Source organism: Pinus tabuliformis, chromosome 6 (assembly GCF_031772625.1).
Source record: "Pinus tabuliformis cultivar Carrire ecotype Pingquan chromosome 6, CPIR1, whole genome shotgun sequence".
Taxonomy (NCBI): Eukaryota; Viridiplantae; Streptophyta; class Pinopsida; order Pinales; family Pinaceae; genus Pinus; species Pinus tabuliformis.
This window is the reverse complement of record NC_142292.1, coordinates 1,160,151,906-1,160,167,184: the sequence shown is the minus strand read 5'-3', so window position 1 is coordinate 1,160,167,184 and position 15,279 is coordinate 1,160,151,906. Positions and strand designations below refer to the sequence as shown.

The 15,279-nt window shown below is 40.9% G+C and overlaps 1 protein-coding gene across 11 annotated transcripts in view; it reads left to right on the top strand.

Moving 5' to 3' along the window:
* LOC149262923 (uncharacterized) overlaps window positions 1-15,279 on the top strand; it is a 302,883-nt gene that overhangs the window by 179,441 nt on the left and 108,163 nt on the right. For 5 of the 11 annotated variants that reach the window (XM_089425435.1, XM_089425448.1, XM_089425442.1 and 2 more), the window contains exon 12: window positions 7,886-8,138. The exons of the other annotated variants lie outside the window; for them this stretch is intronic. In XM_089425435.1, coding sequence (XP_089281561.1) covers window positions 7,886-8,138 — 253 coding nt within the window. The remainder of the gene's footprint in view (window positions 1-7,885; window positions 8,139-15,279) is intronic. 11 annotated transcript variants of the gene reach the window in all.

Here is a 15,279-nt window from a genome sequence, read left to right as displayed (position 1 = left end):
GGTCCCAATTCCTTTTACAAGATAAGTGGCATTATCCCCAAGTATAATCTCCATATTTGTGTCCTTCTCAACCAAGTTTGGGAGAGCTTCTTTGTACCCAGTGAAGGGCCTTGAGGCACCACTATCAATCAACCAATGGTCCAGTGTATCCGGATGAGAGGCAGTGGAGAGGGCAGAAATAAGATAAAATTCATTTTTCTTTACAACATTAGCTTCATCATACTTGGAGTTTCTCGACTTCTTGGGAGGACGACCACCTCCATTTAGAGCAGCAAGAGCATTCCTCTTTCCTTTGTTATCGAACCTGATGTTCCTTTGATTGTTATTGCCCTTGAAGTTGTTGTTATTATTGTTGTCATCATCTCTTGGAGTATCCTTCTTGTGACGACACTCTCTAGCGAAGTGGCCAAACTTGTTACAATTGAAGTACCTTCCTTTTCTTCCTTCTTTGAATCTCGGTTTGAACCCTTGTCCTTGATTCCTTGGACCAACATTGTTCCATCTTCTAGAGTGAGTGGAGAAGGCAGTGGGATTGTTTCCATTCCAAGGTTTGTCTCTTTCCATCATCCTTGTTTCTTCTTGAGTGCATCTGGCCAATAGTTCCTCAAATCCCGGAATCCTATCATTGTTGAGAATGGTAGTGTTGAACACATCCCAATCTCTTGTAAGACCTCCAAGTGCAATAAGAGAGAGCTCTCGGTCATAAGTGACTTCTCCAATAGATAGGAGATCATTCTTGATCTCAATGATCTTCATGAAGTAGGGTTGGATGGATTCTCCTCTATCCATCTTGATGTCTTTCAACTTGTTCTTGAGAAAGAGAATTTGATTTGCATTGTTCACTTTGAACATGCCAACCAGTCTTTCATACATCTCCTTAGATGTTTCCAAATAAGAACTATATGCAACCAAAGGCTTATGAATAAAATCAGCAATAATCTTCTTAGCTTTTACCTCACCCTTCTTGTACTTGGTTTGAGCTGCAATGGATGCATTTGGAGGCTCTGCTATTTTTCCTTTGACATAGTCCAAGGTATCATTCTCTTCCAAAGTCAAATCCAAAGTCATCTTCCATTCGTGATAGTCGGATTTGTCCTTAAGCTTGTCCTCGGATTTGAAGAAAGATGTAGTTGTGATTGGGACTCGTTCCAAGTCCTTGTCCAACAACTTCCCTTAGTGATTTCTTTGCTTCACTCTTGCTTGGGCTTTGTCTTCACCTCAGCTCTGCTACCATGTTAATTTTAGATAACAATGGTATGTTCTATGCTTAAAACAATTTACTTCAATGTTCCTTTAACAACCCAATGACAAATTCCAATTATATCCAGTAGCAATTACATTAACTTATATACATTAACAATAAATGCAGATAGAACATAAAATCATATGCAGAAGACAAGCCAAGACAAGAGGACACAAGATGTGGTAGATGCCAGGGACAAACCCCATTGTGGGGTTACCCTTTGATCAAATCTTCTTATTATTCTTCAATAGTTCAGCAGAGAGAGAGTAAAAATATCATAAGTATGAGCCCAAAATGTGAAAATTCTATCACTGCAGCAACTGATTTACTTTTCCTACTTATTTCATCATAAGTTATTCATGAAACTACTTCAACAAACATTAAAATAAATACTGCTGCAGATATTACACCGTAATACAGAAACAAACATATGCACACATTGACACAGTTATTTGGACTAATGTCCCTGGAAAAACCCAATGTGGGAAAATCGGTGCAGCAAGGGAGGATTTTTATTATTCAGCAATTTTCTAGTACAACAGGGTGCCAAACTGGCTTACCCACAGATAGACAAATTTCCAGCACTTCTTCTGAATCCAACGTAGGCCCTACTGACCTCTGCGTCAGCCTACTAAGGCTCTGTGCAACCTCTCTGGCCTTCTGCGTCACTCTTGCAGCCTCTGCGTGGATGACGCAGGCCCTTCTGGCTCTGCGCAGTCTCTACTGCCTCTGCGTGGCTTCCTCTGGCTCTGCGTCTACCTCTTCTACCTCTGCGCTGATCTCCCGTCTCTCTGTTTCGTACTTGTTGCCTCCTGACTGCTCTCTAGACCACTGGTTCAATTTCTCAGAAAACCCTGCTCCAGAAATTGAACTGACTAGTCTCCCTCAATGTGTTCTCCAAGTGACCCTCAAGCCTCCTCTTATACTTTCCTCTTTGACAAATCAACGGCCGAGATTAAGTCCCTGAGCAACGACTAAGATTAGATCTGGCTTGATCCATGTCTTTTGGACCATTCTAACATAGCTTCATATTAATATACATTAATATTTTATTTTCCCTATGTTTAGACTTAGGGTCTCCATTAAAAATATTAATTATTTTTATATCTCTTGAACTGTTTAGAATCTGCCCAAAACTTTCTGGGTATTGGAGATCTCATGTGCCCCAACCTCTCCACCAAATTTCGTGGCTAGAGCACATCCGATGCTACCCCAAATCAACACTCCCTCTTAGTGAGGACTGTGCTCTAGTAATACTCCTCACTGAGTATCACCCTGATCATCCGGCATCGGTACCTGTGCTGATGTTAAGCCTCCTTGCCCAACATCCTCTACACTGTTGCATCTTGTACTTCTGCCCATGAATCTGCTACTGCCATTGGGTATTGGAGATCTCATGTGCCCCAACCTCTCCACCAAATTTCGTGGCTAGAGCACATCCGATGCTACCCCAAATCAACACAAAACAGATCTGCTAAATCTGCAATCAAATCAGCCCTAACTAGAAAGTCAACAGTGGTCAAAGCTACCCCAAAACATCCTCCAAATAGAAGTTCAATTGAGCCTTCTAGGAGAGTCAGAGTCAGCCCGAATTCTTCGGTCAAAACCCAGTCAAAGGAAAGAGAAAGTCTGCTGTAATTTCCTGCGATCGAAACAAAAGTCAACTTGAAGTCAAACTATCCCCAAACACCTCGTTTTCTGAGCCAATAAACGTGGCCTCCTAAAATCAAACTGCAGGCACAAAATCGAGGTCAACGCTGGTCAAATCACCAAAGTCAATGCTGGTCAACACCCTGAAACTGTGACCTTTTTCACCCAGAAAAACTCGGCCTCGTGCCACATGTGCGAAGTAGAGAGGGAGAGGGAGCTGCCACACGTGCGAAGAAAGAGAGATGCCTCCAATGCTATATGCCCCAATCAAGAGAGAGAAGAAGATGTGATGAGATGATGTCCAAATGAGGAAAAGGTCTCTCCTATTTATACACTTCATTATGGGTGAAGAGACACATCCATTGGGCTTCATGAGCCTACATTTGACTGTGGCCGGCCTTGACAATTTATCCATAAGAGAAATAAATTCGTAACTCTAGTTCTGTTTGTCAGAATGAGATGATCTTTATATCAAAATTGTACCTCTCCGAAAGAGGAATCCAATGCAATAATCATCTCCATCATATGAGCTGTCCTAAGGTGGAAGTTGGCCCTAGTTGCCAATCTTAACATATTCTCACTTAGCAATATTACTAAGGGGAAATATCAATTTTGCCCAATTTTGTCTTATTTCGTACTTGTAGTTTGGAAATGTGGGTTTAGAGGTCCCACATGAATTTTGGAGTTAAAGGGAGGCCCAAACATTGGGAGAAGAGGGAAAAAATCGAACTGCTAGTGGTAACTAGGGGCCACCTATAAAGAAATAAGACCCACAAGGAAGTACACACTCATTGGAGGGAGATTGGTGGGGGAAAGTCGATGGTTGGGCCCACATGGGCAATTGGGAGGCTCTTTGACAAAAGAGGAGGCAATCATTTTGGGGCATTCTTGATCATTTGAGGTTTCTCTTAGACTAGCACGCATGAGCTGAAGCCAAGTTTGTAAGTGTTGTTGAACATAAGAGGTTTCTAGGCAGAAATCTCACCCCTTGCTTCGGTGGACTTTGAGTGCCAACCCAAGGGGGTAGTCTCATCCTAATCAGATCGATTCGGGAGCAACATAGTTTGAGTGTGGGGGAGTTCCAGCAGCAACAATGTAGGCACTGTGCAGTCCGTGGTAGTGCCACACGTGGGGGTTGAGGAGAGAAGAAAATTCTGGGCGCTGAAACTTGTGGGGGAGTCTGGGAAGGAGATTTGTTGGTGATTGTAGTCATTTTGGGGGCATTCAGTAGCAGGATTTATAGGTGGGTCAAATTAGCTAGCATCAAAGCCATTGAGGGAAATTGGGCCGAAATTCCAAGGTCAGCATTTGGCCAATTCCTTCGTGGGTTTTTAGTGGAGAGCCCGGGGTTAATTTCCCGGAGTTTTCTGAGCACCAGAGGAGGCCCTAGAAGCTATTGTTCACAGCTAGCAACTCATTTTTTGGGCAGTTCAGTACAAAGCCAAAGGGAGATTAGCCAGCAGACTTGGGGGAATTCATCTTCTTCAATTGGGCAAGCCCAGGTGCACACTTCCAAGCACCAGTTGTAACCCCATGTTTTATTAATAAAATGGCGTAGCAACGTAGTTTTTGGCTCTATTTCATGCTCTGATTTGTGTGCGAATTTTCTGTGTTTTTCTCTATTCGTGCTTTGTTTATCACTGTAAATTTTTCTTAGGGATATTACAGGATGGTGGACTGAAGTGAAGTGGAGACATATCTTCACAAAAGTAGCAGTCAAATATGCCATCATAAGTTTGAACAATTCGTTGACCCTTTCAAGTTGCCACCTAGGAAATTCGATTTCCTTATTTTTAGCAAAGAATTTGATTTCCTCATGTGCTCAATCTCCTCGTTGATCTCATGTGCCAAATCATCATTTGATTGCCTCCTTACTTTCCTTTTGACTTGTGATGATTTCCAAGTCATTTCCATGTCATTTTGTCACATAGAGTTCTCTTTTTTCTCCATTTTATTTATTTTTGGGTAATTTATTGCCCACATTTTCCCTTAGACTTAGGAAAAATGGGTTTTGAGGGTCTATAATTTATCTTTTACCCCTACAACTTCTTTAGGCATCACTTTTTACAATTTACATAGACAATTTATTAAAAATCCCGCCCCGTAGGAAATCTTAATAATTTAAAAATAGTACCTATACCTAATCAAATTCCGTGAAACATTATGCTTGATCTAACATGGTAATATACATTGATCCTAGACACTAGGATTGACTTAAGACCTTGCTATCAAGCCGCACTCCAGCTTTGGGGTTCTAACTGGGAGAAAAAAACCAATTAATTGTTAGGCACGAAAAACACAAATAATTAAGCAAGTAAAAAGAACTCCCTAGAGTGAACTCACTTGATAACAAAGTCCTAGGCTACCTAGGCCTATTACATGGCTCTATTTCATCATGCTAACATCACTTTATAATATCCTTGCAGTGCTTGCAGAATCTGAGTACAATAAAGAAGAAGAGAGAGAAGAAGGGGCTTAGAAGCCATGATGATATCTGAGCTCTCTAGGTGTAGGAATCCTTTGACATATCCTTGGGCATGGAGTCTTCAAGTGTACTTCAATGGTCAACAAATCCTATATCATCTCAGCGCATCCAAGCATACTCAACTATTAAATAGTGCGCATGAGTCTAAGGAGATCTCTGCATCATCAAATGAGACATTGCTTCTTCACAATCTGTTAATGAACCAGAGATAAATTGCTATACCCAAGCACAGACTTCAACAAACCCAAATGCATTCTCGCACTAGATACAACAAATTATATGGTAACTAATATGTGATGCACATAAATCTAAAGAGTCTCCACCAATTTCACAATTTTGATCAATCAAAAACTATAAAGAGACTCCTACATTCACACTACGCAGAATATTGAATGTGTGGTGTGCATAAGTTTAAACTTCATACCCAATCCCAACACATGCAATACATCTGTAGTGTGGGTGCTTGCTTTTGAATCCCTCTGAAAATTGATGGCACCTCCCACCACTAGAGTACACTTCGCTTTATTTTCCATCGTAATTTGGAAGTCCATCTGCTCCTCATTGTAGCTAAAGAAATATTCTCTAACCCCTATCGTGTGAGTTGACGCTCCACTGTCTATATACCAGACACTCTGTGAAGTTGAGCCTGCTAAGCAAGCAAATTTGTCCTACAACCTGGAAGACAATTTTGAAGCCTCTTGAATATCAACCCTGTCCATGGCTTTACTGAAGACAAATTTGTGTGCTATTCCTCTTCATCCTGGCACTGGTTCTGCTCTAGCAACTACTGCAAAATCCTTCTGTGCACAAACAAGGAATCTGCTCAGCAAAAATCTGAGCTACTAGTGCTCTCTCTGCCTGCTGGAATCACTCAATCTAGCAAGCTGAAATTTTCTGCAACCCTGCACTAAAAGATCGACTTGCCCAACAATTCGCACTGCCTAGCTTAGACACTGCGCAACCCCTTAAAAATTTGTGTCGCCGCCCCCTCTAAACAATGAATTTTCTTCTCTGCTTCTAAGCTTCCTCGCCTAGTTAAAATTGCTCTGATACCATGTGGAATTTTCAACTATTGCAACAATTGGAAATTATTCTTCTAATTGTAAATTAATTTTGCAGTTTATTTCCCACGACAAACAACAAATAAATCACAACTACAATTTTCACCAGAAAAAAATATTGCGGAGGATAAACTAAAATGTGAGAAAATACTAGCAGACACACAAAAATATATCACTGTTATTTTTGGACAATTGTCCGCGAAAAAACCCAATATGGGAAAATCGGTGCAGCAGTGAGGATTTTATTATTATGCAGCAATAGAATTTACGAGTACAATAAAATGTCGCGAAACTGGCGATTCTACCCAAATGTAACACTAGCAAAAATATATTGATGGATTTTACCCTCTCCGAGAAAGCCTCGCACCTGATTGCCTGTGTCCCCTTAGCATAGACCCCCTCACGCTCAATCCGGGACCCCTGCAAATGAAGCCATCCTACCTGTTGTTGTCTAGGAAATTGTCTCTCTGGTACTCTGGAAAATATTCTCGGTCTCTGGAACAGAAAACGAGCTTCTCCTCGGCTGAATCGAGCTACTCGATTGAGGCTCTCCACTGCCTCTGCGCAGCCTCTTGGAGAATAATTTCGCTTCCTCTTTCTGACTCTCTGGAACTAGAAGCTCCTCTAGAATGCTCCTTTACTACCCCTCTGCCACTTGTTGCTTGATCTACTGGCTCAATTTCTCGTGCTGAATCACCTGTGCTGGAAAATCGAATTGCCCAGATCACTAAGTATCTGCACTGATGTATCATCCATCTACCCATCAACCTCCTCTTACAATCTTTAGTATGATTCATCTCTAAGTTGATCCTTGTCAGTTTCTAAATGATTCACACCTTTCTCAATTAATTCCTATTAATTAACCACTTTTCCTAAGTTAGACTTAGGAAATTTTAATTATGGTGAATTAATTTAATTAAGCTATCTCTAGGTGGAATTTCTAGAAACGATTTCTGGGTTTTGGAGAACTCTTGTGTTTAGCCTCTCCAGAAAGTCTCGAGACTAGAACACCATCCGATACTACAAAAACTAACATAAAAATGCCTTCAAAAGATAAGGTATACAAATGGGGCATGCTTATATTTTGGTTGGGTCATCTTGACAAAATATTTCATATCTCGTCATTCCTATGGAATTAAAGGGAGTGCCATACACTGTTGGAAAGGTCTTGGAATATGCTATTTGACTATGTAATTTCTTCTTTCATTTGGACAACCTTTTCCATCAATAGCAACCATTTTCAACACCTCTCGGATTATTTTTGCAAAAAATCACTTTTTGTGCTTAAAATGGTTTCCTTACATGAGACTTTTTCATGTCCCTAGACAAAAGTTGTATGATTAAGATTGCAAATTATATTAACCACTATTTTTGGAGATATACAGTTTGCCAAAGTTTATTTTGATTTCTATGATTGTCCTATTCTTATTTGTTAACATGGTTTAGGTCTATGCAAGTTGTGAACTCTTGGGGCTACCACTACCTGGGATTTTAAAAAGTGAGCTACAAGAACATGCTCAAGCTGCAATGCTCCCTCTTCCTATTTACAACATATCACATAGACTTGGACCTGGTAACAGTAAGCTTTTTAGCTGCACCTTGACTGTTGGAAACATGAAATTTTTTGGACGTCTATGTTCTTCAAAAAAGGAAGCAGAAATCTGGGCAGCTATACATGCAATTTTATGCCTTTTCCAGTGTACGTTTCTTATATACCTGTCTATTATGTGTTTCTCTTTGATAATTATCTTTTCTAGGTCTCCATATGTTGTTTTTCTTTCTTTTTTCAGAATACTTGAAGTTGAATATATCTGAAATCGTGTTCAAACTCAGTTTTCAGTCATTTTTACTTTATGGTTATGAAAACAAGATAAGATAAGATATATGATTTTGTTGATGTCCAGAAATGACAAAGTAATAGGTCAAATGGGACCAGAGATTGCAGTTATAGCCATTACACAGTGGGAGTGTCTAGAACACTCCTACAGATAAAATGTTTATCAAAATACAAGAGATATAAATGATGTTAAAAGGAAGAGAAGAACAATAGCTACACACCAACATCACAAGTAGAAAAAAAAGTAGAGGAAGAGGGAGAATAATCCTCCCTGCCCTCATCAATGACTGTGAAGGGACCATTGGAAACTGGGATGATTGTGTCCAGAGAGTGCTTGGGTTTGAGTGGCCCCTCTATACAATCTTGGAGGATCTCCGGAGCTAGAAGAGAAGAGAGAACGTTGAGAAGCGTTGTTTCTCCTAACATTTGGGACCAAGGGTAAGAAACTCATGATGGATATGTGGCTATTTGAGATGATCTGGTTGGCCATACGTTGTAGTAAGCAGGTCCAGCTCTATGGTCTTAGAGAGGTGATACGTTTGCCAGGCATGTGAGAGGAATTCCCTTCTCTCACAAATCTATGACTTTCCAACTCATGGGTAGGGGTTCAGTTTGGCACTTAGTACCTCCACCTACAGAGATATGCTAAAAGAAAGAGGTAATGAGCCTAATGAAACTGGCCCTGTAGAGGCCTCACAAAGTCTCTTACCTGGGGATCATTACCTCATGGACATACAAGGCTAGGCATCTCTAATCAAGTGTGATATTCCTACTTAGCAATTTTACTAAATAAATTACCATTTTCGCCAATTTTGAAGTTTTGCCATCTTAGACTTAGGAAAAGTGGTTTAGGAGGACCCCACTTGGCATTTTTGGCTTAAGGAGGCTCTAACATAGGAAAAAGGAGGCAAATTGAATTCCTAATGGAAGGTGGGGGCCACCCTAAGAGGAATACACACCCCTTGGAGAAAAACGCACTTGTAGAGAGAGAGGGAGAAGAAGGGGGTCGATGTATGGGGCCCACATGGAGAGAGAGAGAGAGCCCAATGATAAATAGGAGGAGAAGGCATCGATTGAGGGCTTTTGATCATTTGACAAACAAACTCTCTTGTACACTTGAGTTGTTGAGCCAAGTCTATGAAATGTTGTTCAACACACGAGATTTCCGAGGGGAGATCTCAACTCCTTCTCCGGTGGACCTCGAGTGCCACTCTAGGGGAGCCTTTGCTACATTTGTAGTGTTAGGATATTCCGACACATAGGATATAGTTAAGTTCAACTTGGTCTAGCATAGAGTTAGGTTAGAGTTAGGTAAAGTGTGTTTCTTTACCGTTGTACATTTTGTAACTTACAATCCGACGGTCACGATATGTAGTGATCCGACGGTTCACTCTCACCTCGGTATTACCGACACTTGATCCGTGGCTTGACACCCGATTGGTCCATGAGTTCTATTTAAAGCGCATGGAGGGTCATTGTTCGGGTAATCCGTGCATGAGAGAAGCTTATGTAAATTTTCATTCTTTGATTAATAAATTGTCTGTACCCACGTTGGGACAGGCCGTGGACTGTTTCCCTCCTTGCACTCTGAGGGTTTTAACCACGTCAAAAATACTGGTGTATTGATTTGAGATCTGGTTGTGAGCGGTGTCCTTTTGGTATTCTTTCTGAGGAACTTACCCTATAAATTCCTACATGGTATCAGAGCTATTTGAGGGCCGCGTCCGTTGGTGATCCAAATCTGAAGCCGGTAGAACTGCATGCGGCTGTCGTTTCCTAGATCTGCTGTTTCTGACTGCTTTCGGGCCGAGAGGACTGCTCTGTTGCGTTCGGAGCATCTGTTTCAGTGAGGAACCCCTTTCGTTTCACGCGAAAAGGTTTCCGGTAGCCCTAGCTGCGTCATTTTTCAGATCGGGAGGTATACAGTGTTTTTTTTTGCAGTTTACTGTCATTTTCTCTCTGCTTATTTCGGTTTCGGTTTATTTAGCCTTTTTTTTTCCCGGATCTATACCTTTCATTTCTGCGTATGCTCTTTGCCCTGCGACTCTGTGCGATCTGGGCAAATCAGAAACAGAAAGAAAGGATTTTTCTCATGCGTATGCTCTTTTCCCTGCACCTTAGTGTGATCTTGGAAAATCAGAAACATTGAGAAAAATATTTAGTTTTTCGGTTAAAAGCTAACTTTGAGATTTTTTTTAAAAATTCTAGCTTTTTGGCTAAAGCTAACTTTGAGCCGTAAGGTTCGTTTTTCTTTGCATATTCGTGTTGTGTTTTGTGTTTTGTGTTTTGTAGGGGAAAAGAGCCTTCCCAAGGCAAGCACGCAAATCGAGGCCCCCCCCCCCCCCCCCCCCTCTCTCTCTCTCTCTCTCTCTCTCTCTCAAATATTTTGTATAGATCAATTGGTTCAAAGACTTTTTAAGAGAGTAGAGGTCTTGGGTTCAAGTCTCCATTTTGTGGGGGCGGATTTTTTCATTCCCGCACATTCGCGCACTTTGCCGGCAACGTCAACAATTTTTTTTCAAAAAGCCATAACTTCTTCATCCGGAAGCCTTTTTCAGAGCCGTTTTTTTTAAAACCGCCTATTTTTTCGAGATCTATCCATTGGACCACTTACTTTCAGCATCTTCAGCTTCAGGTTTTTTTTCAAAAAATGGAAAGTCCATGCCAAGTCATTCTTGACAGCACTAACTACTTCCAATGGGTAGCCTACATGGGAGATTTACTTAGAAGTAAAGGTCTCTTCAGAATAGCCACAGACCAAGAGAAGAAACCCAAAGATGAAGACAAGGCCGAAAAATGGGAAAATAGACAAGATCAAGCACGTGGTTTGATAGGAATGTCTGTTTCTCCTGATCTTAGATTCCACATTGCAGAAATTGAAACTCCTCATGAAGCATTAGAAAAACTTGCTAAAGTTTTTGGGATTAAAAATGAAATTAGAGCCCATCAACTTGAGAATGAGTTGCTTACTTTGGATCCTAATAATTTTTCTTGCATTGAAGATTTCTTGTCCAAATTCAAGACCCTTAGATATCTCTTGGAAGGTGTTAAAGTTAAGAAAGAAGATGGTAACCTTATTTATTCCATCCTTACTAAGTTGGGACCAGCCTACTCTGTATTTGTTTCCACTTTCCATTCTACAAGGGAAGCTTTCATTTGTCAAGGCAAAGACTACAAACCTCCTTCCTTTGACTCCTTTTGTGATTCCTTAATAAGAGAACAAGAAAAACTCTTACACCTTGGTCTTCTTAATCTTGGAAACTCTTCCTCGAAAGCGTTAGCCGCCCAGCAGCAATCAAATTCAAAGAATCCTAAGAAGTCTTATCCTCAAAGGAATGGTCCTAAACCAACTCAGCCTCAAAATGAAAGATCATTTCAGCAAAATGACAAGACCAATAAAAACAAATGGAAGAGGACTGACAGACATTGTAACTTTTGTAATCGAGATGGCCACTTAGAATCTAAATGCTTTAAGAAGATGGAAGCCTTGGAAGCCGCAATGAAGAAACATAACATCCATCTGGAGCCTACTTCAACTTCAACTTCCGGAACGGCACTTTCTGCATGTCATCGTCAATCATCTCAGTCTGGTTATGCATTAAATGTATCTTCTTCTTCTTCTCATTCTCATGAGTGGCTCATTGATTCTGGAGCCTCTTGTCACATGGCCAAAAACCAAGCCATGTTTTCTTCTTTAAATGATTGTAACACCAAAAATATATATGTTGGTGATGATAGATCTCTTAATGTTGTAGGGACTGGAACTGTTCATCTAGACAATGGTCAGTTCAATGATGTATTATGTGTTCCAAACTTATCCTGCAACCTTCTATCTGTCTATCAGATAACTCATTCAGGTGAAGGTAAAATTGTTGAATTTTCACCTCATGATGTTGTAATCAAGGATCTAAAAGATCCTAAACAGATTCTAGCTACTGGTCTTGCTGATGATTCCAAAAGGTTGTATAAGTTTCACAACTTTGGGTCATCCCATCTTCCCTCAGTGTTTGTTGCTCATAATGATGAAGTGAGCAAACTTTGGCATGAGCGGTTTGGTCACTTAAACTATCGCTCCCTTCAGCATCTATGTAAAGAAAATATGGTGACAGGTCTTCCTATGGTATCTTGCAAAGATGGTGTTTGTTCCGGATGTGTACTCGGAAAACATCATCGGGACAGTTTTGACAAACGTGCCTCTTGGCACGCCTCAGCCCCTTTACAGCTTGTGCACAGTGATTTATGTGGTCCTCTTCCTGTTGCTTCATTCTCTGGCTGCAAGTACTTCTTAACTTTCATTGATGATTTCTCTAGACGCACTTGGGTATACTTCTTAAAACTCAAGAGCGAAGTATTTAGCACTTTTTTGGCCTTCAAAGCATTTGTTGAAAAACAATCTGGACATCAAATTCTTAAGCTAAGAACTGATAATGGTGGAGAATATGTTAAAAACGCATTCATCAACTTTTGCACCGAAAATGGAATTCAAATGCAACATACTGTTCCATACACTCCACAACAAAATGGTGTAGCTGAAAGGAAAAATCGCACCTTAAAGGAAATGGCTAATTGTATGCTGCAATCTAAAGGACTCAGTCTTAGTTTTTGGGCCGAAGCAATTAATTGTGCAAATTATATAATCAATCGCACTCCTACTAAGGTTCTAGAGAATATCACTCCAGAAGAAGCTTGGAGTTCCATTAAACCAGATGTAAGTCACTTTCGTGTGTTTGGAAGTGAAGCATGGGCCCATATTCCAGATGAAAAGCATAAAGCTTTAGAACCTAAGAGTGAGAAATGTACTTTTGTTGGATATTCTGAAGATGTAAAAGGTTATAGACTTATTCCATTTAAGTCCAAAAATGTTATCATTAGAAGAGATGTAAAATTTGATGAAAATAAATCGGCCTGCGAGCCTAGTCCGGCGGATGTGCCACCTCTTCCTATCTCTTCTATCTTTGAAAACATTTCTTCTTCTGATGATGAAAGCGAGGATGATAATCCTCCCCCACCTTCTCAGGATCCTCAACTTCCAAGATGGGTCCGTGCTACTCGGGATGCAGCAGGTGATCTTGCCGGTGATCCTACAGATCAGCGACGTACACGTTCTCAGTTTGAAAGAGCCTCTTCTTTACTGGCTCAAGCTCCAGTAAATCATGATCCTGACACTTTTGCAGAAGCTTCAGGCCATCCACATTGGGAAGCAGCTATGAATGAAGAATATCATTCATTGATGACAAATGATACATGGGATCTTGTTCCTCTACCAAAGGGACGCAAACTTGTTAGATGCAAATGGGTTTACAGAACCAAGTATGGACCAGATGGGAAAGTTGATAAACATAAGGCTCGTCTAGTTGCTAAGGGCTTTTCACAGGTTGAAGGCATTGACTACACTGAAACCTTCTCTCCAGTTGCCAAAATGAACTCTATCCGCCTTGTTCTTTCCCTTGCTGCCTCTTTAAAATGGGAAGTCCATCAAATGGATGTTAAATCTGCCTTCTTGCATGGGGACTTGCAGGAAGAAATCTATATGGAACAACCCATTGGCTTCATACAAACAGACTCCAGCCTCGTTTGTCGACTTAAGAAATCCCTTTATGGCCTCAAACAAGCTCCTCGGGCTTGGTATGCCAAAATGGATAGCTTTCTTTTAGAATCTGGCTTTTCTAGGTGTCATTCTGACAATACTGTCTACACCAAGAAAGTGGGCAACTCTCTTATCATCCTTGTTCTTTATGTTGATGATCTTATTCTTACTGGTAGTGATCCCAACCTTATAAACCATGTGAAGTCCAGCCTTAAAAAGAAATTTGAAATGACAGACTTAGGACACTTACACTATTTTCTCGGTCTTCAAGTCTTGCAATCCCAAGAAGGTATTTTCCTTTCCCAGTCCAAGTATGCTTGTGATATTCTTCGTCATTTTCACATGGAAGACTGTAAGCCAGCCCCTTCTCCCTTTCAGTCTGGAGTCAAACTTTCAGTCTCTTGTACTTCTCCTGAAGTTGATGCTACCTTATACCGTCAACTTGTCGGAAAACTCTTGTATTTAACCCATACTCGTCCTGATCTTTCCTTTGCTGTTGGCCTTGTTGCTCGTTTTATGCAAAACCCCCGTGAAAGTCATTGGAAAGCAGCTAAAAGAATACTTCGTTATGTTCGAGGTACAGTACAGTTTGGGATTCATTACAGTGCCAAAGCAGCTCCTCTGTTAGTTGGTTTCACTGATTCTGATTGGGCTGGTGACCTTGATGATCGGAAGTCTACTGCCGGTTATGTCTTCACTCTTGGTTCAGGACCTATTACATGGGCTTGTAAGAAACAGGCTGCCATTTCTCTTTCGTCAGCAGAAGCAGAGTATCGTGGTGCCGTGGAAGCTAGTAAGGAAGCCTTGTGGCTTCGTCAGATCCTATCCGAATTTGGCTTTGAGCAGCAGCATCCAACCACACTTTGGTGTGATAATCAAAGTGCCATTCAGCTATGCAAAGATCCAGTCCAGCATCAGCGCAGCAAACACATTGAACTACACATGCACTTCATCAGAAAGCTCATTCATGACCATGTTCTTGAAGTGCAATATTGTCCAACGGATGATCAGGTTGCAGACATCTTCACAAAGGCTCTCACAGAGGCGAAGTTCACTAAACTTCGATATATGCTTGGAGTTCAGGAAGTTGTCACTAAGGGGGGATAGGCTCTAGTGCCTCCTTCCTTCTCCTATTGTGTCATATTTGTAAATCCTTCAATCCTATCCCAAGTTGTTCTTAAGGGGGGATGTTAGGATATTCCGACACATAGGATATAGTTAAGTTCAACTTGGTCTAGCATAGAGTTAGGTTAGAGTTAGGTAAAGTGTGTTTCTTTACCGTTGTACATTTTGTAACTTACAATCCGACGGTCACGATATGTAGTGATCCGACGGTTCACTCTCACCTCGGTATTACCGACACTTGATCCGTGGCTTGACACCCGATTGGTCCATGAGTTCTATTTAAAGCGCATG